We start from the raw sequence: 23,782 nt of genomic DNA on the forward strand, positions 1-23,782 counted from the left end.
GTGGGTGTAAACTTTGGATGAGGGGCCGTGACGACGCGGCACACGCGTTTGCAGTGTGCACTTAAAGAGGTCTCCACCAAAAAGTGTTTGGCTGGCTGTGGGAGGATTGCACGTCTAAGGCAAAATCGGGGAAAGAAGGAGGAGATGGTCGAGGCTACAGTTTGTGCATTTCATGCTGTATGTGATTTTGTTATTTTTTATGCCTGAGTGTTCTGGACACAAGGCGTGTTACGCAGAGACAAAACATGGTAGCCAAAGATAAGTAAAGCTTGTCCAGGGCGCGACAAACAAAGCGATAGAGGCAACAAGATTGAGTGTGTTTCGTGCCTAGCAAATATAGTCTGGAAATGAACTGTACAGCGTTATTATCTAGGAGCAGGAATCCAGAAATGCAAAAAAGTAACGAACAAAAAGGAATGCGTGATCTGGGAATCGAACCCAGGGCTCCCCGACGTTGCGGATGGCAACGGAGAATTTTACCACTAAACCAATCACGCTGATCTAGTTCGTTAGAAGGAGCATCCCTTATTATATTATAAGAGGGCAGCTAGAGTACTTTAAGCCCGTTACACCACTTCCTGAGATGGGAGATAGAAAAGCGGCATAGAATGACAATCAGCTTAGTTCAGTGCCGATAGGGTGTAGCATGGCCAATAAAGGCTACATGCAATGAGGCCATTTCAAGTTAGTATTCATACCGGCTCCAATCTCACATGGCACACTGCTCTCCATGTTGCTGGCTAGCATAGCTTGTGGTAATGGCTGGTGGCTTCGGCATAACTTAGGGGGCTGCAGAGAAAAGAGAATACGATAAATGAGGTCAAAGCGACACCTTTTCTTCAACAGAGCGAGGCTGGGCTGACCTGGGCGTCTGATTTGCCCGTCTCTAAGGTGGATTGCTGCCTCCCTTGACTTACATGGCAGCCAGTCACCACCATCTTGTCGGCCGGCAAACCTCGGGGCCCGTGACAGCTATGGTTCTTCAGCATGTGGAGAGTTCTCTGTGGCAAGGTCTTAGGTTGGTCTCGGTACCGGAAGGGCTGCGGCAGTACGTCGTCGCTGAAGGCGCGCGTTTATAAGCAGGTGTTGTGTTGACGGAATATGGCCACTGTGCTACAGTATGAGTTCCACCACATGAGACATCGATATGACACCGCAAAGTGTATTTTAAAGACGCAAGTGATACTTCAAAGATGGTGGGGATAGTCCGAGTGCTATTTTGGAAACAAATTGCTGGTTGAGGACATTCTGAACTACATAGTCTTAACTAGTCGATGAGTGTTGGTATGGGGGTGGTGGGTGCACGTCATGGCCGGACGAGCTGGGTAAACACCCCCCCCCCGGGGATGTTTCTATGACCCGATTGGTTTGTTCGGCGATGGCGACAATGATAGTTGTGGTGTCACGAACACAGAGGGAGGTGACGACCAAGGAAAATAAATAGCTTTTCTGGTACAATGTAGGCGAGGTATGCTGTGGCGATGGATTGACTAGGATGACTGAGAGGCTGGAATGCGGCGAGATGGCTCGCCACTGCTTCCTTGGAGACGAGAAAATGAGATTAATACCTTAGCGTCGACTATCTTGGTTAGGAGCAGGTAGTCTGCAGGTGGTTCGTACAGGTGAGTCGATGGGCTGTAGAAAATTCCATTCCAGAGCCGCGGCGCGTCTGCGCGTCCCAATGAATGAATGAGCCTCCCTTGCCCAGCCCAACCCGCCCAGGGCCTGCCTCTCACTGTAACCTCCGCCAGCCCAGCCGGCGGCCGGCCGTCAACACCAACCCCGTGTCTTGTTTGCACTGTGTTGACTGTGACCATGGCCGCCACTCCCACATAAACATTGCATTCCTGAGCTTTCAAGCTGCTCGCTTTTCTGGGCGGCCGGCACGTTTTGCCTCTGCTCGCAAGACCGACGTTGTGCGATTTGATTCGACGCTCAAGCACTACCTGTTTCCGCGCCGCCTGACTCCCCTACTTCGCCTGTTTCTCCAGTCCTGCCGGGCCAGCCCTCCGTTTGTGCCATCTCTCTCCTTCTTCTTCTCTTTTCCTCCTTCCATCCCGCTACAACGGCTCATCGCTGCGTTCCTTTTCCCTTTTCTGTCCTCATTTTTGGACTGTGTCTTGTTTTCTTTTCTATCTCCCCTCTGCTCTTGATCTGGCTTTGCAACAACTGCTTTTGCCCCGACTCTCACTTACACGCTCGACCCTCCTCAAAGCAAACGCTTGCTCCAACCGCCTATTACAACATACCTCGACAGCCACCGTTTGCACGCACTCGACGCGAGAGATTTCTTTCTGACGCCGAACTCAGCAGACGTGCAAATATCCGGAATTTGAATCCCCCTGACTCAACTGTCTATTCCTCGCCAGTATTATGTTCTAGCTTCTCGTACAACACTACAACCGAAGAAATGGCTGAAGCTGCTGCTCGCTCCCCGCTGGCTGAAGCGGGCTATCGCATCAATTCTCCTATTATTCACGCAGATCAGCCACCCAGCAAATATCGAAATCAAAGAAATGACTATCAAACTGCAAATGAGGCTGTGGCTCACTATCACGCGCGACAGGTGCAGTCCAACGCCGCCCGCCACGTCGCTCCTGACGCGCGTGTGTCTGCCATTGTGAACGAGCATCAGGCGAGCGAGGAAGACAAACGCATGTCACAGGCCTCGTATGCATCTACCTCGAGCAGCCACAGCAAGAAAAACTACAAAACGCACATTGGCCCCTGGCAACTGGGACGCACTCTGGGCAAGGGCTCCTCCGCCCGCGTGCGCCTCTGTCGCCACAACATCACAAACCAGCTTGCCGCTGTCAAGATTGTCAACCGCCGCATGGCATATCTGGTCCAGGACAGCAGTTTAGCCGCCCTGAGCAAATGGGACAGTCATCTTCCCGAGCCCTCAGACGGCCATATGCGTGTCCCCATGGCTATTGAGCGAGAAGTCGCTATCCTTAAGCTTATTGAGCACCCAAACATTATGAAGCTCTACGACATCTGGGAAAATCGCTCTGAAATGTGAGTCTTCATCTGTAACAGTAATGCGTCTTCAACTTTTGGTGCTAATATATGTGCTAAAATAGTTATCTCATCCTCGAATACATCGACCAAGGAGACCTCTTCACATTCATCAACACCAAAGGGCGACTTTCGGAACAAATTGCCATCTTCTTTTTCCGACAGATGATCAGCGCCATTGCTTACTGTCACTCGTTCAACGTATGTCACCGCGACTTGAAGCCGGAGAATATTCTTATTACCGCCGACTTGCAAATTAAAATTGCCGACTTCGGAATGGCTGCTCTTCACCAAACAGCCACCCACCAGCTTGCAACTGCCTGTGGTAGCCCTCACTATGCTGCGCCGGAGCTTCTCAAGAATAGGCAGTATCGCGGTGACAAAGCTGACATCTGGAGCATGGGAGTCATTCTCTATGCGATGCTGTCGGCAACACTACCGTTCGACGATCCTGACCTGCGAGTCATGATGGGCAAAACCAAGAAAGGAGTGTACGAGATGCCCAAGCACATCAGCCCCGATGCCGAAGATCTTATCCGACGCATGCTTCAAGTCAACCCCGAGCGTCGTATCAACTTGCAAGAAATCTGGAACCATCCCCTGGTTCAAAAGTACAGCTACCAAGACGATTTTGGTGACCTTACTAGCCAAATTCTGGGCAAGGGATTCAAGTATGATCCTGTACCTCGGAATGAGATTGACCCCCAACTGCTGCGACAGCTTCGATCCATGTGGCACATGTTCAACGAGGAAGCTCTTGCGCATAAATTGACTTCCGAACAGCGAAACGACCAAAAGGCCTTCTACTGGCTACTTCACGACTATCGGGATAAGCAGCTTGAAGACTTTAAGCCCGAGCTGGCTCACTCAATGAGCGACTATCATCATATGAAACCCTCTATTTGGAAAAAGCGGGTGTCTACATGTCATTTCTCGCAGCCTCGAGCGAATGGACACGGCCGCTCCATTTCGCGCTTTACAGTCATCTCTAACGCCGCCGAGGGAGATGATGCCACGGTCGTCAGCTACGACCCGTACAGGGCGAGTGGCAGACTGCAGCACTGTGACTCCAAAGTCGGCCATACCAAGGTGGTCGTTCATCGCGACAATGCCGCAGCTCCAGTGGCCCAAGCACGACCGCGAAGCGCCTCCAGTGCCAACGTTCGTCGTGTTCGAGCCAATTCAACCAAAGGCGCCGCACCTGCTAAACTTGGATCTGCAAAGGGCTCGGTGACATCTCTCAGCAGCCGGCAGGGCACACCGTCTCGCACTGGCCCCGGCCTTCGACACAAGCGTGCCGTCGATTTCAGCCACATACGCAAACGCTCGAATTCAACGTCAAATGTGCAGAATGTTGCTCGTCGCCCAGGAACAGCATCCTCTAGCGCCCGAGAACAAGCCGTTCCTCTTCAGCAGCTGCGAAGCAACATACCTGCAGTGCCGAGAGTGCCTGCCGTGTATAAGCGTCGTCAATCCGACACACCTGCCGTAGTCAAGAATGCTTCGGCGCTCTTCCGCGATGAGCTTCGCAACTTTAGCAACGACATTGCTCGCAACTGTGACGAGGCGTTCAGAAGCTCTTTAACCTACGACGACTCGGTGATGAGTGAAAATGAGAAGAACACCCGTGACTCGACCCCGTTTTCTTTCACCGCCGTTAGCCCTTCTGTCGCCACAGAAGCCACTGAATTCTCTTCGAAGTCATGGCAGCACCGACCATTGCCAGCATTGCCAGCATTGCCAGCCGAAGATGGTGGCTTGAGCGATGCGACCACGGCAGCTGACTCGCGACCCAGTTCTGGGGAAGGTTACGGAAGTGATGGCGAATACATTGTGGATGGGACTACGCAGCGATCTGTTTCTCTTTCCGTCCCACGGCATGTCGACCGACGAAGTGTATCTGCACCCGCGGCCAACGCCAATGCCAAGAAGACATCAGTTCTCCCTTCTATCAATGAGAACTCTGGTACAGGAAACATGCCTAATGACAAGTCGCGCACCGTCTCAGCGCCTCAAGCAAGTTCGAAGCGGGTGAGTGATTCAACTCAAGACATTCAGTTCCTGAATAATGTGGAGAATACTATTCGTATGGTGGTGGATTCTCCTGTCGGCCAGGGCGAGCATAAAGCAGCCGAGGCTCCTGTTGTCAAGAGAAAAGTAACAAAGGAAGAGCTGGGGCGCAAGCTTCATCTGCACATTGCATACAATGCGGATCGTGCCGTTGAACCTGGGCCCCAGGCGCCAGGTGAAGAGCCTCTAAGTGGTGGTGGCGTCCGCAGAATGCGATCCTGGTTTCGTCGGGTTTCGAAGACAGACTCTGAGCAAGAGACGAGCCCTCAAGGTATTGAGAGCCAGAAGTCGCCTTCTCTGTCGCACAGCTCCCAAGAACCGCAGTCGGCGACGACTGATGGGTCCTCAAAGAAGCGTGCATTCAGTTTCCCTTTCTGGAAGAATGGCCGAGCACAAGAGCAGGACACTGCGGCGGATGGAGAACACACAGAGCGTGAGCGACCATTGTCAACCAGCAGCCAGGCACACAGAAAGAGCTCAGCGGTAGCAACTGTGAAAAGCTCTGGATCGGGCACGCAGCGCAGCATTGATGTTAAGCAAAACTGGTTGACACGCCTCTTCCGGGTCAAGCCAGCTACAAGCCATATATGCATGAACCTGTCGCGCAGAAGGGCGCGGCAGGAAGTGACAATTCTTCTGCGTGAGTGGCGACGATACGGGATTCGCGATATCCAGGTGGACAGGCAGCGCAACATTATCTTTGCACGAATTGCAGCTAAGAACTGTAAGCAGCTATAGCTTTTTGCAATTTCGAAGATGATACAATGACTGACAACCTGACAGATCTTAACATCAAGGAGGTTGCGATTGCTGCTGAGGTGGTGACGGTGATTGAGCATGGCAAGCGTCAGCCACTCAGTATTATCCGATTTACACAGGAACGTGGAGCGGCCAGCAGTTTCCATCGAGTCGTGGACACGATCAGGATTGTGTTTGATGATCGAAATCTCGTTGTGACGGACCGCAACAAGCAAAAGATGATGATCAGGACCCTCACGGCTGCCAGCTAAGGGCTCTTTGAGAGTTGATCCTTGGTCTTCTGGAGGGCTGACGGGAGTGTCGGCCAATGTTGAAGAATTCCTTTTGTTTTCATGGCGTACGGCGCATATGGACAGAGCAGAGCACAGCTATGCATCCTTCGTTCTCTTATTCCCTTTCACTTAGCCTGGTCTTTGCTTTTTTTCCGTTTTCGCCTGCACTACGGAGTTGATGTCTGTTTCCCCCCCTCTGAGCTCGGTCGTTGAAGCTAATAATAAATGGGCGGAGAAGCGCGGCTTCATGTGGCCTTGGAAAGCTAAACTAGTCAACCTTTTTGCCTGCTGCCTTTGTGTTTGGATTTGTATCGAGGCGACAAGCCGAAATCATTGTTTTTGACTCGCTTACTTGGCTTTGAACGGACAAAGTGTGCTTGACGGATATATAATATGGTGCTAAAATGGCATAAGTCAATAAAAGCTGTTTAGAAGGATACGTGAGGTTCTAATTATTTGCATCCGTAAGCCTGAGAAGTGTTCCCGACTCGACGGCCGTATCTGTGCGAGTGGGCAAAGAACAGAAGCAGGGACACCAAGTGTGGACGCTATGTGTGTCTGTTTCGAGGTGGCCATGGCCATGGAATGTGATGGGACACGCAGTGACGAATGAACTGCTAGAGGTTAGGTGGCTTTGGCATGCAAGTTGCAACACGGCAACGAGCTTAGAAAAGAGTGGCGAGAAGAGAGTAGGAAGTAAGTCGTATCAACTGTGGCAAGAGTCTTTGAAGACAGGGTTGCAGTGCATAATTAAAAAAAAAATGCAGACACGGATGAGGAGGGGTTTGCTGATCTGCCAATACGAAGGGTGCAAAAGAAACGACGACGTAATTGATGGTTGTCAAAGGAATGCGTCATTGGCAGTTGCAGTGAATGAACGGGATGCATCGACTTTCAGGCGCTGCCAGACTAATTAATGCACGGGCAGTGACAGGCAAGTTGCATCGGCCTGGGGAAGCAAGCCCGTTCAAATCGGAAATGCCCAATCGGGCTTTTCTTTTGTTGGTGGTTTTGTTCGGAAAGGACCGGGGAAGATGATTGTTGGTGGAGAAGCAAGGCAAGGCCGGCCCGGCTTAAACTGTGCCTCGGCTCTGGCTGGCGTCGGTGTAGAGGCAGGCCTTGTTCGGTATTGGAGGACATTGGTGCCTCTATTTGGCAGAAAATGTGTCCCAAAAAATGAGAGGAGAGAGAAAAAGAGAGCAAGAGTGTGAGGATGAGACGTTTGGGCTCTATATACATATCCATGTAGGTAAGAACCAAGGCGCTTATTACGAAGCCGCCGAGGAGAGCTGGTAGCGATATTACTACAAAGGCGCATATGGGAAGAGTAATACGGCGACTGGGATTTGCTAGCACACGCCTGAGGTTGCGCTTACGGGGGATAAGCAGACAACTTTACACGCGCGAGGGAGCTGTGTAGTGATTGGAAGGGGAATATTCCCGGGTTGAAAATACGTTTTGCTCAATATTTCAGAGAAACGAAGTCCGACACCCAAGAGAATCTCATCCAGGCACGACAACACGCATCATCTGCATAGGCTCGGAACTCCGTGCCTGCGCCTGGTCTCCGAGCCATGCTGGGTGTATAAAAATCGGAGATACGGCAGGCATCCTTTGTGGCCATTGCTTTGCCTACAAAACTTGCAGCAGCTCCGACAACTACGAGTTTCCATTACCTCTTGACAACTACTTCGCCTGGCTGCACAGGCGGCGGCTGGGCTTTGGGATTGGGGGAGGGGGGGGGGGTGTGTCGTGCAGCTCCGTCGGTGCGTCGGCCGTCGGCCGGGGAGCGCCGCGACCGCTGCCTTGGTGGTGGTGGGTGGTGCAAGGCCAAGCAGCAAGCAAGCCCCTTCCAAAAAAAAAAAGCCCTGAACTATTGGCAGCATGCACGTCGCGCTGGATCTGCCGAGGCCGTGGCTAGTTGTTCCTGCAAGAGATGCGCTCTACCAGTAGCTCTCTACTAGGATTACTGGGGTTGACAAGACCGCTGTGAACTGTAAAAGCGCCCTCCTCCCCGCACGCCGCACGCCAAACTAGCAGCAAGGTCCCTGGTAAGTCGCTTTCTAGGCCGTGTTACTGGCTAGAGCTATGGTTCCCATGCAGAATTTGATACGCGAGCCTGCAGGTCGCACATGTATTTACTTGTCTGCAAAACACGGACACACAGACATAGACAATACCTCGCATCGTGCCATGTTTCCAGTCTCTGTTTTTTTTTTTGGTGCAGGGAACGGAGAAAACAGGCATTCAATTGGTGCAGTGGCTTTCACCGGCTGGGACGAGATTGACTTGCCCCCCACAACTTGATTGGCGCGCCCGCCGCTCGCGGCTCTAGAATTGGTGGTGCTGAAAGCTCCATACACCCGAGCGAGCCCAGGACCTGGACCGATGGGTGCCGAAAGAGGTACGGAATTGCGGGTGAAGGGGAAGGGGAAGGGGAAGGGGAAGGGGATTGGCGCCGATAGCGATATTCCATTGGCAATGTAGTCATTATGTGTCATGGTTGTTCACCCCGGAATCCAAGGTAGATAGCTCGTGTGCCGGCTGTTGATTTCCGGAGGAGGGCGCAGCGGCGTTGCTCGATTCTACTAATACTTGGCCCGGAGTCGGCTTCTACATAGCTATGTAGGTAGTTTGTGAAAGGATAAAAATCGGCTTGCACCAGGCCTGTCGATACTTCAACAGGCTGCAAACATTCATACGATACAACTCTATTCGCTTTCAAACGATTGCTCTATCAAGCTCACCGCATCTACAAACTTTGCCAGCTTTTGAAACTCTCAAGGTATGCAACATTGTCAATGGCAGGCACGTTGGTAGATTGCACTCCCCGGAGCCCCCTCCAACTACCCCGGCCCACCCACTGGAAGCCCGCCCCGACGTCGCCTAAAAACCGCCCGTACAACGGAGATTTTGGCCTCGTGCGTCCAGATGGTGATTGCTTTCAGCTGGGCTTCCAGGATGCTGAGAAGAAAACGTCGACGACAGGCTAACAATAAACAAGTTGAACAAAACGCACGAAAAGCAGACACTCCAGCTTATAACCTCCTCGACAACGAAGAAGCCGAGACAGCAACGACAACAAGCCCTTGTTCTCTCCGGTCCTGGCTTGTCTCGATCCCTCCCCCATCATCTCCACTCCCACCCCAAGTGACGCAACGCATTCACTTTTGGCTCTGGCATTTTTGGGCAGTTTTTGGCGCTATCCGCTTTCCGAACCACACCCCAGCCGACTCACTCGCTCTCCAACTCGCAAGAAGCCTTGCCCAAAACCGCCCGCCCGTTGCCTTGACACGTGAAGGGGGGTACAAGTTCGATTCATACAAGCACACAGTTTGCCCTGAAGCGACAAGATCCCGGAACAGCCACCGGGCTTTTCTTTGTTATATACATACGTCCAGTTCCCCCTTCCCCTCCCCCAACTCTCCCAGAATAACTGAAACCTCCCTCGTCTTGTATCATCTCTCTTCCGCCTCCAAGTCTTGTCCTGCCGCCTTGTCATCGTCATCCATCGAACAAGGCCAGCAACAAACAGCGAACATTACATACATCCTTCCCATCCCTTTTCTTGCCTCCCATCTCCCTTCACACACCTCCTCCCGCAATGGCTTCACAAGACACCATCCTCCAGGGCGTCAACGTCCTCGGCAAGGTCGACCACGCGCACAAGAAGATCCTCACCCCGCAGGCCCTCACCTTCCTCGCGCTGCTGCACCGGTCCTTCAACGGCACGCGCAAGAGCCTGCTTGAGCGCCGCAAGCTGCGCCAGGCCGAGCTCGACCGCGGCGTGCTGCCCGACTTCCTGCCCGAGACCAAGCACATCCGCGAGAATGCCACCTGGAAGGGCGCGCCGCCCGCCCCGGGCCTGGTCGACCGCCGCGTCGAGATCACCGGCCCGCCCGACCGCAAGATGGTCGTCAACGCGCTCAACTCGGACGTCTTTACCTACATGTCGGATTTTGAGGGTGAGTTTTTCCTGTTGCTTGGTCTTGTTTTATCCTTTTATTATACACACACACACACACATGCTTGCTCTCGACTACACGCGCGCGCACATGATATTTCCTCTTTTGGCGGCTCTGGCCATGCGTATCTAGTAAGCCTATCCACCGCGACCCCGGTTCGGCTGGCCCTACGATGCGGCTCTATCGAATTGGGCGACGGGTGAGCTTGCCAGAGCTTGGGGGAGCGCCAATGGAGGTCACATCTGTTGCTCTGGAATTTTCTCGAAATTCTTGACCTCTGGTCATTTCTGACGACCCTTGCTCTTCTGCCCAACTCTCAATACCTCGGGTGCAAGCTCCTGTTGCCGCATCTGCTCGGCCCGGGCACTCGCGCGCTGCTCCGAGAAAATGTGGGGCGTGGAGTACCAGGGCCAGACAGAGAGCTTGTGACAGTCGAGAAGGGTAGAGCATCGAGCCGAGAGGGCTGGTCAAGACGGAAGAAGAGGCCATACATGCCTTGGCTGGTGATGACCAGCCCGAATCAATCCATCCCCTTTGTCCCCTGTCCTTTGTCCCCTCCATTACCCCCCGCCACCAACGCAAACAAACAACCAACTCCCCCAAACCTACCCTGTACCAATGACTGACGTCACTCCCCAGACTCGTCCGCTCCCACCTGGGACAACATGATCAACGGCCAGGTCAACCTCTACGATGCCATCCGCGGCCAAGTTGACTTCAAGCAGGGCGCCAAGGAGTACAAGCTGCGCACCGACCGCAAGCACCCGACCCTCATCGTCCGCCCGCGCGGCTGGCACCTCGAGGAGAAGCACGTCACCGTCGACGGCGAGCCCATGTCCGGCTCGCTCTTCGACTTTGGCCTGTACTTCTTCCACAACGCCGTCGAGTACCAGCGTCGCGGCTACGGGCCGTACTTTTACCTGCCCAAGATGGAGTCGCACCTCGAGGCGCGCCTGTGGAACGACGTCTTCAACCTGGCCCAGGACTACATCGGCATGCCGCGCGGCACCATCCGCGGCACCGTCCTCATCGAGACCATCCTGGCCGCCTTTGAGATGGACGAGATTATCTACGAGCTGCGCGACCACTCGTCCGGGCTCAACTGCGGCCGCTGGGACTACATCTTCTCGGTCATCAAGAAGTTCCGCCTCAACCCCAACTTTGTGCTGCCGGACCGGTCGGCGGTGACGATGACGGTGCCGTTCATGGACGCCTACGTCAAGCTGCTGATCCAGACGTGCCACCGTCGCGGGGTGCACGCGATGGGCGGCATGGCGGCGCAGATCCCGATCAAGGACGACAAGGCGGCCAACGACGCGGCCATGGCCAACGTGCGCGCGGACAAGCTGCGCGAGGTGCGCGCGGGACACGACGGCACCTGGGTGGCGCACCCGGCGCTGGCGGCGATCGCGCTGGACGTGTTCAACACGCACATGCCGACGCCCAACCAGCTGTTCGTGCGCCGCGAGGAGGTCAAGGTCGGCCAGAACGACCTGCTCAACATGAACGTCCCCGGCAAGGTCACCGAGGAGGGCATCCGCAAGAACCTCAACATCGGCCTGGGCTACATGGAGGCCTGGATCCGCGGCGTCGGCTGCGTGCCCATCAACTTCTTGATGTAAGTTTCTGGTTCCTTCACCACCTTTTTTGTGTGTATCTTGCCTTGAGTGTCGCTAACAACCAAAACAGGGAGGACGCCGCCACCGCAGAAGTCTCCCGCTCCCAGCTCTGGCAGTGGGCGCGCCACGGCGTCACCACCGCCGAGGGCAAGCGCGTCGACAAGGCCTACGCCCTCAAGCTGCTCAAGGAGAGCGCCGAACAGCTGGCCTCCAAGGCCGGCAAGGGCAACAAGTACCACCTCGCCGCGCAGTACTTTGCCGGCCAGGTCACCGGCGAGGACTATGCCGACTTCCTGACCAGGTATGCTGCTCCGCTCCGACTTCAGCCGTCTTCATTCACGTTGCTCACACATGTCCCGTAGCCTTCTGTACGACGAGATTACTGCTCCCGGCTCCCCCGCCCCTGCCGCCAAGTTGTAAAGAAGAGAAAAGAGCACCGCGTCACAACGGCTTGCCTTTCACATCTTCTGTACACCTGATGCGATTTTTTTCTTGAACAATTACGCACTGGATCATGGTTTGTTGTTTGATTGTTTTTTTTTCCTTTTTTCCTTTTTCCTCGTGTCATAATCTTGTGTGAGGGAATACAAGACTGGACTCGCAAAGGAAGCTGTAGTAGCTTTGAATTGACAAAAACTACCTTGACATGATGGCCATTGATTGGATATACTTATGATACCAGAGACTTGAGATTTCTCGTCTCATTTTCTTTAGTCGGCGTTTTGAGGATTTACATCGGGGACAACTGGGCTTATTTCGGTTCTTCACTACCAGCAACGATTTCCACGTCGCATGATTTGTGTGCGACGAGATTCAACTTTTGCACTGGTGATTTTTTGTTCTTTGAAATTTTTGAATGCTGTGCGGATACCGCTGATAAAATTGGGCTGTGATAGTATAGGTAAGCTGCAGAAAATATGCAATCGGCAACGGGGCACGCTCAAAAAGAACCCCCCCTGCTTGCTTGCTGCCCCTTCTCTCGGAAGAGGGGAAGAATGGAAGCGAACTGGCCCAGCCAACAACAAGAATTTTTCAACTCGGATGCTTGCGCGCGCCGCCCTGTCTCTCTGTCTCGCGATCGCGGCTGCCGCGATGCTCCGTCAGCTCGCAAGACCCGGAATCTCGCGCCGGCGAGCAGCCTGCGCGTCCATCGCGCTGCTGACACCCACCAACCTCCTCCTTCACCATCCTCTCCCTGTCGTCCACGGCAGCAGCACCGCTGACGCCGCAGGCTCGACACCACCCGCCGCCGCCACGGCCCTGTTCTCAACCTCCATCGCCGACCCGGGCTGGGATTGGGCCCCCGGGCCGACCGCGCCCAACCGCTTGCTCCAGAACATCGAGGCCTTCGCCGCCGCCGATTGGGTCCCTCCCGTCGACGCGGGCCGCTGGGGCTTCGTCATCTACCGCACCGCGTATGACGGCGACGACTCGGATGGCAAGCTTGCGCGGCTGCTCGACGCGCTCCGCGCGGCAGTACGGGAGGCGCTCGAGTCCCGCGGGCGGCCGGACCTGATTCCGATGATGGATTTCCCCGTGGTGCAGGACCGCGCGACGCTCGAGTCGGCGACGTCGTACGAGGTGCGCGAGCGGTTTTCGCGCTGGACGGTGGCCCGGGGCCTGCCGCCGCTCAACCCCGTCGCGTGGGAAGAGCACTCCTCGTTCCACCCGCGGTATCGCTTCTGTCTCACGGTGGACCGACGCTCGCTCGACTCGCTCGACCATGTGTCGATTCTGCTGCTGGCCAACGGTACTGAGGTACCTGTTCCTTTGCCGTTTATCGGGGTGGTTGATCTCAGATACGCTTCAGAGGAGCAGTACAGAGGCGTCCGTGACGACTCTGACGATGGAGAAACCTACCAGGAGCCCATCGAGGGAAACCTGGAAGACGATGTCGGGTGGTATTACTTGCCCTTGAAGGACGTGGTGGAAGAGTACGACGGCGTCCGAGAGTTTTCGTCTATGCAGGAACGTACTCGGCCGCCAGAGATACAGGACAGGGAGTGCTACGTGCAGCGTGGTCGCGAGGAGCCATGGAGGGGGGATGAGGCAGAAGGCCACACAGGGGGGGCTCAGTACGATGTCAACAGATGGCTTAAAGAGCGGCAAGAGCGAGATGCCCGCGTTCGTATGTAATTTCTACTTGAGCGACCGCTTCCATCAGCCCATTCTCGCCTCGAAATGCCACCAACGCGAGCTTTGCCATCAGCACCAGTGCCCCTTGGCTTTGCTATTCATCTACCACTATTCCTACCTACTACAAGAAATGTCATGAAAGTTACCTAGCTGCCCGAATCCTTTCGGATGAGGTGCTTCAAGGTCATGGATGCGGTTGCTTTGCCAAGCTTCTCAAGCTCCAAGGCCCGTAGTGTGGCAATGTCCGCTGGGAGGCCATACTTTTTGTTGGTCACAAGTTGAGTTGCTGTTTTGACAATGCCTTCGTAATTGCGCAAAACAGTACTGGTGGAATGCTTCAAAAAGTCGGCCTGGAACTCTTGAAACAGCTCCTGGAAGCCGGTCAGACCCCAGACCTTCTCTGCGACGCCTGCCTCGGTGTGCAGCGCATCGAGGACCCCTGAGGCTGCCTTGACATACTCGTCTGCGTGAAGATATTCAAAAAGTCCATGTACCTGCGTGCATGAGCCCTGTCAGTTGCGTCATGGCGACGATCTGCCAGCCTACCTAATAAGGAGGCAGGGACAGTACATACCTGGCGCACAGCGGACATCAACGTGGCGGAACTTGAAACAGCGTCCGTCGTCGATTTCATAATCTTTTTCATCCTGTCATCCGAAATCGGCGATTCCATTTTAAAAAGTTTCCCCTTTTGGACATTCAGTTCGTTGAAGAGAAGCGTGAATGGCGCTAGATGCGGAGTTGATCCCATGACACTGAACATACGATCATTGATAGTGTGCTCGGAGCCTCTGGGAAGCTTCAGAGGAGGCAATGGCCCTGTCATGGGCGTCTTCCACGCTGACCAAAGCTGCACCGCGGTGAAGCCTACTTTTGTGGCGACAATAGCTTGCGATGGAAGAATACCTGTCATGGCCGTCTGGAAAAAGTTGGAAAGAACATTGAGATCGATGCTATGCTCGATATCCATATGGGGGAACAAGCGAAGCTCTGCTGGCGTTGTGAGCTTTGAAGGATCCAGCTTCTCGAGACCTGGCTGCACACAACTTCCCGCAGCCATCCTGCCATGTATTCATGTACGCATTAGTCTGGAGAAACGCTTTCTCGGATAGCAATGTGACGTACCTGAACGCTATGGCGGGTATCTCTGATTTGGCCCAGAGCTCGACAAGCCTCGGTGGCTGGGGGTATGGGCTCGAGGAAAATCTCAACTCCTTGCCCAGGTGAGTGACCAGTGACGGCAACCACTTGACAACATCGAACATGTAAGTTCTACGACCGCCTCTGGCTTCCAGAGAACGAACAGAGGGATGTAAGGTGAGGTCTGAAGGCCCCGCTGCGCGATCCAGCAAAGAGTCATCAGCACCGTCATCCTCATAATCTGGTAGCTCATCTTCTAGCAAGGACTCGCCGACGCCGGCAGCGCACATTGTCGCGCTATGCTGCATATCAAAGTCCGGGTTCGGTGAGCAGCAGAGCGATTTCTTGCGACCCCCTGTGTCATGATGCCGGGTATCGTTAGCATATGAATCGTCATGACTTAGGGAGGGTTCAAGATGTTTCTTACACAGACACTGTTTCCAGCCTCCAGCTCCGACCGAGCTCTGGTGAACGGTGACTTCAGTACCGCTACACCGATTCTCGCCGCAGTCGCCTTGGCCGACCCAGTTGCAGTACTTGAACGCAGTCACGTCCTTGTACCCCTTCTTACAGCAGTATCGCTGTCCATCCTTGTACCAGTTGCAGCCCTTGCTGCCCTTGTCCTTGTCGTCGTACTGGACCACTTTAGCAAGCTCACTTTCGTCACCGGAGCACTTCTCGTTACTTGAAGCCGCGTGGGCATATTGTTAGCTTGGTAGTCTCGTCTCGTGGCTCATGTTCCATTGATACGCACCATTGTGTCCAGCGGCAGGTCCTGTCCTCTTTCGAAAAGCGGCGTGAACCGCAGCAAAACGTCTTGACGCCTCGCCTGCACTTTTTGTTTTCGCCGCTCTCATCGTCCTTGTTGCCAAGCTCGGACTTGCCGCCTCGCCTCGACTCAAAGAGCGTCATCTCTCCCTGCTGGCACTGGCCGTTACAGTCGCCGATCCAATCCGGCCGGCCGCGCCAGGTGCAGTATGTCGGACTATTGCTGGACGGGCAGCAGATGCGTTTTGCATACTTGCGACAGCGGGCCAAAAGTCAGTTTTACTTGAAACAACCTGCAGAGGTGGTAGGGGTGGCACTTCATTGACTAACCTTGATCTTCTTATTGTCGCCGCAGTCCGAAACGTCGTAGCCGGCGGTAAAGTACCCGCTCGCGCAGCGCGACACCAACGGGTTGTTCAGATCTGCACAGTCCTTCTGGCGATAGCAGGCTTCCGTCGAGTATTCTTCATAGGTCGTTCCCGGAAGCATTCGCCGAACCAGAGGGTTCGGAATCTTGTAGTTGTTGGGGATTTCCTTGCTGATCAGAGCCTTGTGGGCGCTCCAGGTGTAGTCGTCTGGTGTTCTCGCCTGTTAGCAAACTTTTCTCTGCACATTAAGAAGCCACGGAGCACCCTACCCAGGTCCGATGCCCAAATCAATGCTCCAGAAAAGCCAATCTTGTCCGCCCATTCGACTTTCTGCTTGAACGTGTCTGCATCGTCGAAGGAAATCCACTGGTCCTGATCCCACGTCATGTACTTGACTGCAGCTTCCTTATCGTGGACAACCTCGATATCAGGGTTCTTTTTTAAGATGTCTTGCACTTCGTAGTAAGCAAGATAGCCGCTGGTGCCGGTACAGACGCCAGGCCGGGCGCCTTCTTTGAACGGGCATCCCGGCGTGGTGCAGGATGGATCTTGTAAGGTGAATGCGCGGCCGTAAAAGCCAAAGCCTAGAGAGACTTGTGAAGGTTTCACGCCAGCCCTCCACAGTAATTCAGCCGCAAGGGAGATTTCTGTCAAGTTTGTATGTCCGAGGACCCTGCTGCCACTAGAAATAGCAAAGTTAGCAGCAGCCATCGGTTTGGCCAAGATGTAGGCCCGATGGGTGGCTCGGTGGCTCACATGGGATTGCTGCTGTCCCAGACTCCATGCAAATCATAACTCATCTAATTACAAGTAGTCAGCACCACAATATGTCCATATATGGCGGTAGGATAAGACTCACTAGATTGACAAAGTCGGCGTACTTGAGTAAGCCCGGCAGATCAAACCATTTCAGGTACCAGTACGACGCCGGTATGGTGAGTGAGATGCCGAGCTGGCGCCCAGAGCGGTCAAACACGGCTCGAATCTCTTTGAGCAAGAGGACATAGTTTTCGACGTCCTCTGGCTTCCCACCACGGTCAGGCGCTCCGGGGTATTCCCTGCGTTGCCAGTCATGTTAGCCGATGATGGGCTGTGAGGGGGAGGTACAACCATTACCAGTCAATGTCGACGCCGTCATATCCATACATCTGAACAAAGGACAGCAGGTTCTTTGCAAAGATTTCTCTATACTTTTGATCCCGCGCAATATTTCCAAAGACAGGCTGCGTAGGTGTGTTGTCATCAGAAAAGGTCCATCCGCCAATGCTGACCCAGATCTGTAGGCTCGGCTTAGCCGACTTGAGTCTCTCCAGATCAGCAAACAGCGATCCCGGGGTGGCAGAGTCCATAGTAGTGACTACGAATGAGACTGGATGGATAAAGGCAAATGCATAGTTGATATGCGTGAGGGCGGCGACTGCTAGTAAGTCAGTACTTGTTGAACAGCGAAGTAGTGGCCGAGCTTACGGGGCAGGTCCTTGGGCAGCGTCTCGTGACACTTGGAGCGGGCATTCCACGCTTCGTAGTATCCAATAACTAATGAATCATGTTAGTAGAAATATTTAGAGTGGTCGTGGTGCTCTCACTTACCTCTAGATAATGTCCGCCCAGTGCTAGAGCCTCCAGGCGGCTTGGGGTGCTCGACGCAATTACTCTGGCATTTAGAGTTGCAGAAATCTGTTGTCGTACCACAAAAGCCATGTTGACTGCAGCTATTTATGTTGTCAGTATGATAGTCTTTATTCTCCCTAAATGGAGAGATAACCGGCGACGTACCAAACGTTAAGCGGGCACTTCTTCCCCGGCTCTTTGGCAAACTTTCCACACTCAGCCGTCGCATCGCAATTAGCGAGGCAGCCAGTACCGCAATACAAGGGACCTGGCTCACTCATGTTGTCAGCAGACGAGCTTTTAGCATAGCAAAACTTTTGTCGTAGCAGGACTCTCGGTCTTGGATCATGTTGCTTACCGTAACCACAGTACCCTGAAGGGCCGCAGCAAGCCTTGTTTCGGCAGGGATTGGATGCACTGCAGGTATAGTCATCTCGTCGATTAAGTGTGACATCGATTTCTTGGGCGTGGGTTGCTTCATAGGCTTCCCCTCGTGCACCTGGGAACATGAGTCCACGAGAGTAACGCGGGCTGGTGCCAACTGGCTCAGCAGTCGCGAGCCAGATAGCTGCAGACGCAGCTACAGCTTGAAACAACAGCATTGTGGATGGGTCTAAAGCAGAAGTGCTTCTTGACTACCTGTCAATTCTTGAAAGAAAAGAAAGCCTCCATGCCAATGACTTGGGGGCCTCAGTGTCTAACATAGTCTCAACGCTCAGCTTGCGACTTCTCGCACGAGCTCGGCAAGTATCCGCGCCAAGCCAATACTTTGTTTTCGTTGATGAGAAAACAATATTCTCAGGCAAAGTCCCAGTCGATATTCATGCGGACTTTATACATAAAATCCGCCGACAGCTCCCATCTCTCTCAAAGATGTTATCGCAATGAGGCGGCTCACTTTGAGCAACGGCGGGCCCAACGGCCCGACGGCCGACTGCCCCGTTCAGTTCGACCCGCCGGTAATCCGAACGAGTTTCGGACGCAATACACGATGCATCTTGATACAGGAAGCTGCTAAAATAGGATGCCCAGTGCAATAGATCTAGGTGGACCAACGGATACAACCGTTCCCGGCGAGGCTGCCAATCTAGATTGCGACACGCCTGGTTGTATGACCTTGGCATGGCTTTTCCGTTCGCCCCAAGCCAACAATCTTTTACTTAAGGTTATAATAACCTAATATTAAGGTATTATATTAACGGCGCAAGCTAATGCAGGCGTGGTCCGCCAGACAAATCGGTCCGTTGTCCGCGCGTATCTTGTCTGCGCGGCCCGGTGCTATAGATGCGGGTAAGTTATTATATATTGTCTTGGCGCTTGAAACAATCGCGGCCCAATCATAGCCGTAGCCATCATGTCCTGGATACGCAAGCAGAAAATGAAAGCTTTGAGATGTATGTATTTCATCTTCCATAGATAGGGTCCGTCATCCGGCCCAAACCACAAGACTATGCCGACCCCCAGACGGCACCTTCCCTACCTTGAGACGCAGAGTACAGCTGTGCCATCATGTTCTGGCTTCAATTCTTGTGCTTCTCTGCAGCGTTGCTGCTACTATCGACCGCGCAACAATTTTCGCAATTCACCTATGCCTACGAAGCGCTCGGTTTGAGCGAGACTTGCTTCGCAGCCGTCAACGCCACGGTTCAAGGATGCTCTGACCTACTGCCAACTCATGTCTCATTGTACGTGGAAACAAAGTAGATGTAACATTTTGCTGCTATGATCTAACACTTTTTGTCTTTGCAGCGATAGCAATCCTCGGCTATTAGGAAAAGCCGAGCTAGAGGAGCTTTGCGTGCCCAGCTGCGGCAAAGCGCTCGCGGATGTCAAGTCGAGCATCAACGAAGCATGCGCAACAGATTCTATAGTGAAAAACGGCCAGACGTTTCCGGGTCAGTGTCCCTTAGCACTGTGAATTATTCGTTTCTAACACTAATACAATGCATAGCAACTCTAATGGTCGAATACATGCTGTACAGCTACACTATGTCATGCCGCAAAGATTCGTAAGACTTCGTACTCCCTCCCTCCCTCCCTAACCTAAATTAACAATAACTCCCAGCTCCTCCGGTCAGTTCTGTGATGTTCTCTACCAAAAACACCGAGATCAGCCATCGCAAGACCTGGTATGCTCTGACTGCCAGCTTGGGGCTTGGAAAGATGAGCTGGAGTCTCCTATTGGCTATGACGCGCAGTATGCAGAGGAATTTATCGCACTCACCGCCTCATGTAAGGCTAACGGATATGCCTTTAAAACACCGTCATATTCGATCCATCAGCCGGTCCCAACCTCCTCACCACCTGCGTGGAGCTGTGAGACGCCGTACGTGGTCGGTGGTGATGACTCTTGCTCGATCTTGGCGCAAAAGCTCAATGTGACGGAATATGGCATCTCCGACTTGAATGGACTGAGCCTTGATTGCGATCCACTTCCTGTGGGCAAGACAATATGCCTCCCGCCAATGTGCAAGATACACAAGGTCAAGGTGGCGGATGAGATCAACGAACTCGCGGCTAGATACGAGGTGACCGTGGGACAGCTCGTGGCTTGGAATCCCATGATCAGGCTTGACGGCAGTAACCTTTACGACCTTTTCGGGCGTTCAATCTGCATCAGGTATGTTTTACCACTGCCTGAGCGTGTGCGACTGGTTGTGCCGCCGTGGCAAATGGGCTTACACTCTTCAGTTCCCCGGGTGGAGGGGCCAACGTCGATGAAGGCAGGCCCCAGAAAGCCGTGTCGGTCCCGGAAAACGCCCACGGAGAATCCAACAAGAATTGTGGCAAGTGGTATACAGTATGTGTTCTTATTATCGTCCATTCACGCAGTGTTGCAGCAACGCTGACATGGTTGCTTCGCGTCGTGACTAGGTCAAGAAGGGTGACAGCTGCGCAAAGATCAGTCTGGCCAACAGTATCTCTCTCGACGACTTTTACTTTCTCAACCCTGGTGTCGACAAGCAGTGCTACAACCTGTGGCTCGACTATGCCTACTGCGCACAGGCTGTCGGTGACATAACCGCTTACCCCGGCTACCCGGTACGGGTGCCATCAACAACCTTTACTCGCCCGGAGCCGACTCCAACTAGCCCCCCGGAAGAAAAGCCACTGGCACCCGGTACCATTAAAAACTGCTTTAAATATGCCCCAGGTTACGACATATGGTATTTTGACCATGATGAAATCAACGCCTGTGACACCTTCGGGCGCATATACGACGTTACTGTGGACGCGCTTAGAGAATGGAACCCAAGCTTGTCTGCGAATACCTGCTTGTTCTCAAAGGACCACCAATACTGTGTACAGAAAGAGGAAGTTGAAAGTAAGCACCTGAATCCACCTCTGACTACTCCAAGCATACTAAGTATGGGCGCAGGAACGGTCCCTGAAGAGCCAAAGCAGTGGTGCGTTAAGCTGCCCGCCGGTGCCATGATTGAGCCCGGGACAGCCGAAGATTGTAATTGCTTCTCATTTATTCGCTCCTGGGAGGTTGAATGTAGGTGCTATGTATTGAATCAAGTCAAAGTATGGATCTTCCCTGACTTCATTTACAGACAATGTCACTTGTGAGGGGACAGCTGCCGCCGTCGAGCTCGACGTGGCCACCTTCAGGTCAATCAATCCGTGGCTGTCTGAAGCGTCCTGCTCTGCCGACTTGGTGGCCGGACTTGACGCAGAAAAAGATAAAAAGTTTTTCTGCGCTGGGGCTCCCAGTCTTCACCCAAGACCAACAGCCGCAGCCACGGCAGCGTCGTCTTCCGACACAACTTCCAGCTCAACGTCGATGTCATCGACACCTTCCTCCGTCGTCGCGAAGCCAACATTTACTGGCGGCACAGGTGCAACACCTAGCCCTACACAGTCAGGCATGGCCAATACTTGTGACCGCTTCCACTATGTACCCAAGGGCGGCCAGTCCTGCGAAAGCATCGCGTCGGAGAATGGCATCAGCGTAGTCGACTTGGGCAATTGGAACGCGATAGCCGGTAACGACTGCACGCAACTGAGCGTGAATTCGTATGCATGCGTCGGCGCTAAGAACTCGTACGGCTTCCAGCAAGACATGGCAGGCTGGACCCTGTACGGTGACGCGTACAGCGTCAGCGACGGAAACCTGGTCGCGAGAAGCTCTAATGGTGACAAGGCCATTCTGAGTACGCCCTGGACCAACTTTGACGCGAGCATGGACGTCAAGCTGGATGGCGAAACGGGCGACGCGGGATTCATCTTCCGCGGCTCCAACATGGGCACAGGTGCCGACGCCTACGACGGCTACTACGCCGGCATCAGCGCGGCTGGCTGGCTTATCCTTGGCCGTGTCGTCAACGGCGTATGGAGCCAGCTCGGCTGGTCCAACACGGATGTGCCCAGGAATGCATGGCAGAAGCTGCGCGTGCGCGCCAACCGCGACAAGATTGAGATTTACCTGGGCAACGGCCGGACGCCGCTCATCACCGCGCAGGACAATACGTTTAGCAGCGGTCTCCTGGGCACTCGCGTCTACTGGACAGGCGCGTCCTTCAAGGGTCTGTCCATCTTGCCGTCTCGGTTGGAGGATTTCCAGAGCATGCCTGACGATTGGAGCACGTACGGTCGCCCCTTCAACATGGAACCCAACGGTATGGTTGTCGTGGCCGAGGGTGAGGCGCGTGCGACAAACCCCACCAAGTACGCGAGTGTTAAGGTTGAGGCAAACTTGTCCATCATGAACAAAGGAGCCGGCGAGTCGGGTATTCTCTTTCGCGCATCCAATGTGAGCGAAAGCAGCTACCGCGGCTACTACGCGTATCTGAGTCTCGACAATGGCGTCGTGTTGGGTCGGCAGGACGAGTCTGGCTGGAAGCAACTCCGGAATGCAAAGGTTGAACTGAGGCGGGAGACGGTCTACAATCTGCGCGTCGTAGCCTCTGGCTCGTGGATTGCGGTTTACCTGGATGGTGAGATGAAGTTTAGCGCCGACGACGCCTCCTTCATGAGAGGCGTCGCGGGGCTCCAGTCCTCCTCGGCGCGGACGCAGTTCCAAAACATGTACATCACCGGCCAGCCATCGTACCGCGTCATGGACGACTTCTCCGACGGCACCATGTCCGGGTGGCAGGTATACTCTGGCGAATTCGACGCCTCATCGCAGGCTCTCGTCGCCAAGAGCGCGTCGGATGGCAAGGCCGCGCTTGATAGCTTCTTTTCCAACGTGGCCATGAGCATGGACATTGCGTTCCCCGATGGCGGCGGCGGCGGCGACGCGGGTTTCATCTTCCGCGTCGCCGAGCTGGGGCCTGGTGGTGACGATCTGCGCGGATACTACGCGGGCCTCTCGCGTGACGGGTCGGTCATCGTCGCGCGCATGGACCGCGGCTGGACGGAGCTCAAGAGAGGCAAGACTTGGGAGGTCCAGGGGCCGACAAAGATGACTGTGTCTGCCGAAGGGGACAAGATTCGCGTAGTGGTCAATAGGCAGGTGGTGGTGGACACGACGGACAGCATGTTTGCGGGAGGTTTGGTGGGCGTCAGGACGTATCAGGCCGACGTTAGCTTTGACAACCTGTGGGTTAGAGACTTGTGAGGTTATCGCGGGGAGAGGGTGGTACATAGAATGCAGAAACAAATGTTGTTGGGCGAAGGTGGTGGAAAATGCAATCAATTCACTGTGGAGGTACCTTGTCTCTTATTATTAGCCGTTTGCCCTCATCGGGATTCCGCAGGCCAGGCAGAGGCGGAAGTCTGCGGAACACGCTTGTGCGGCGCGTCTGGTGCCTTGTGAAAAGCATTTGATTCAATCAAGCCTTGCATTTCCGGTCAAGTTTCGGATACGTTACCGCTACAGTCCTGGTCCTGTCAGCCCAACCCGTGCCGGGCCAGCCTTGTTATGACGACATGTGCCTGTTCCGTTGCCCCGGGGCGGCCATTAGGAGATTTCTTAGGGCGTCTAGTAGCATCGATTTACTGAGCACCAGAGCAGGGCAGCTCACAAGACCAACCAAGCCTCTGTACTGTGTAACTTTTAGCACACCACCAGTTATGCGCACTAGTTAGCCAATCGAATAAGCAAGACT

At 54.0% G+C, this 23,782-nt stretch overlaps 5 protein-coding genes across 5 annotated transcripts; 4 read left to right on the forward strand and 1 right to left on the reverse strand.

The window, feature by feature from the left end:
- Positions 1-2,410: 2,410 nt before the first annotated feature.
- On the forward strand, positions 2,411-6,098 carry ISF_03817 (Serine/threonine-protein kinase domain protein; the record flags this gene model as incomplete). Its single annotated transcript, XM_018847423.1, has 3 exons — positions 2,411-3,018; positions 3,084-5,812; positions 5,872-6,098. The coding sequence occupies 3 exons, from the start codon at positions 2,411-2,413 to the stop codon at positions 6,096-6,098; spliced, it is 3,564 nt and encodes a 1,187-aa protein (XP_018705630.1).
- Positions 6,099-9,723: 3,625 nt separating this feature from the next.
- Positions 9,724-12,123, forward strand: ISF_03818 (Malate synthase, glyoxysomal; the record flags this gene model as incomplete). The annotated part of the gene is made up of 4 exons (XM_018847424.1): positions 9,724-10,084; positions 10,724-11,702; positions 11,774-12,004; positions 12,066-12,123. The coding sequence occupies 4 exons, from the start codon at positions 9,724-9,726 to the stop codon at positions 12,121-12,123; spliced, it is 1,629 nt and encodes a 542-aa protein (XP_018705631.1).
- A 672-nt stretch (positions 12,124-12,795) lies between these two features.
- On the forward strand, positions 12,796-13,839 carry ISF_03819 (hypothetical protein; the record flags this gene model as incomplete). The annotated part of the gene is made up of 1 exon (XM_018847425.1): positions 12,796-13,839. One exon carries the CDS (start codon positions 12,796-12,798, stop codon positions 13,837-13,839), a length of 1,044 nt encoding a protein of 347 aa, XP_018705632.1.
- Positions 13,840-13,985: 146 nt separating this feature from the next.
- Positions 13,986-18,007, reverse strand: ISF_03820 (symbiotic chitinase; the record flags this gene model as incomplete). The annotated part of the gene is made up of 13 exons (XM_018847426.1): positions 13,986-14,302; positions 14,605-14,900; positions 14,965-15,334; positions 15,407-15,663; positions 15,734-15,999; positions 16,078-16,322; positions 16,385-16,797; positions 16,872-16,915; positions 16,975-17,173; positions 17,232-17,532; positions 17,583-17,651; positions 17,706-17,827; positions 17,892-18,007. The coding sequence occupies 13 exons, from the start codon at positions 18,005-18,007 to the stop codon at positions 13,986-13,988; spliced, it is 3,015 nt and encodes a 1,004-aa protein (XP_018705633.1).
- Positions 18,008-19,235: 1,228 nt separating this feature from the next.
- Positions 19,236-23,292, forward strand: ISF_03821 (LysM domain-containing protein; the record flags this gene model as incomplete). The annotated part of the gene is made up of 8 exons (XM_018847427.1): positions 19,236-19,411; positions 19,476-19,621; positions 19,678-19,735; positions 19,792-20,346; positions 20,418-20,526; positions 20,601-21,051; positions 21,106-21,225; positions 21,284-23,292. 8 exons carry the CDS (start codon positions 19,236-19,238, stop codon positions 23,290-23,292), a joined length of 3,624 nt encoding a protein of 1,207 aa, XP_018705634.1.
- Positions 23,293-23,782: the final 490 nt, after the last annotated feature.

The sequence above is a fragment of the Cordyceps fumosorosea genome (assembly GCF_001636725.1).
Source record: "Cordyceps fumosorosea ARSEF 2679 chromosome Unknown scaffold_7, whole genome shotgun sequence".
Taxonomy (NCBI): Eukaryota; Fungi; Ascomycota; class Sordariomycetes; order Hypocreales; family Cordycipitaceae; genus Cordyceps; species Cordyceps fumosorosea.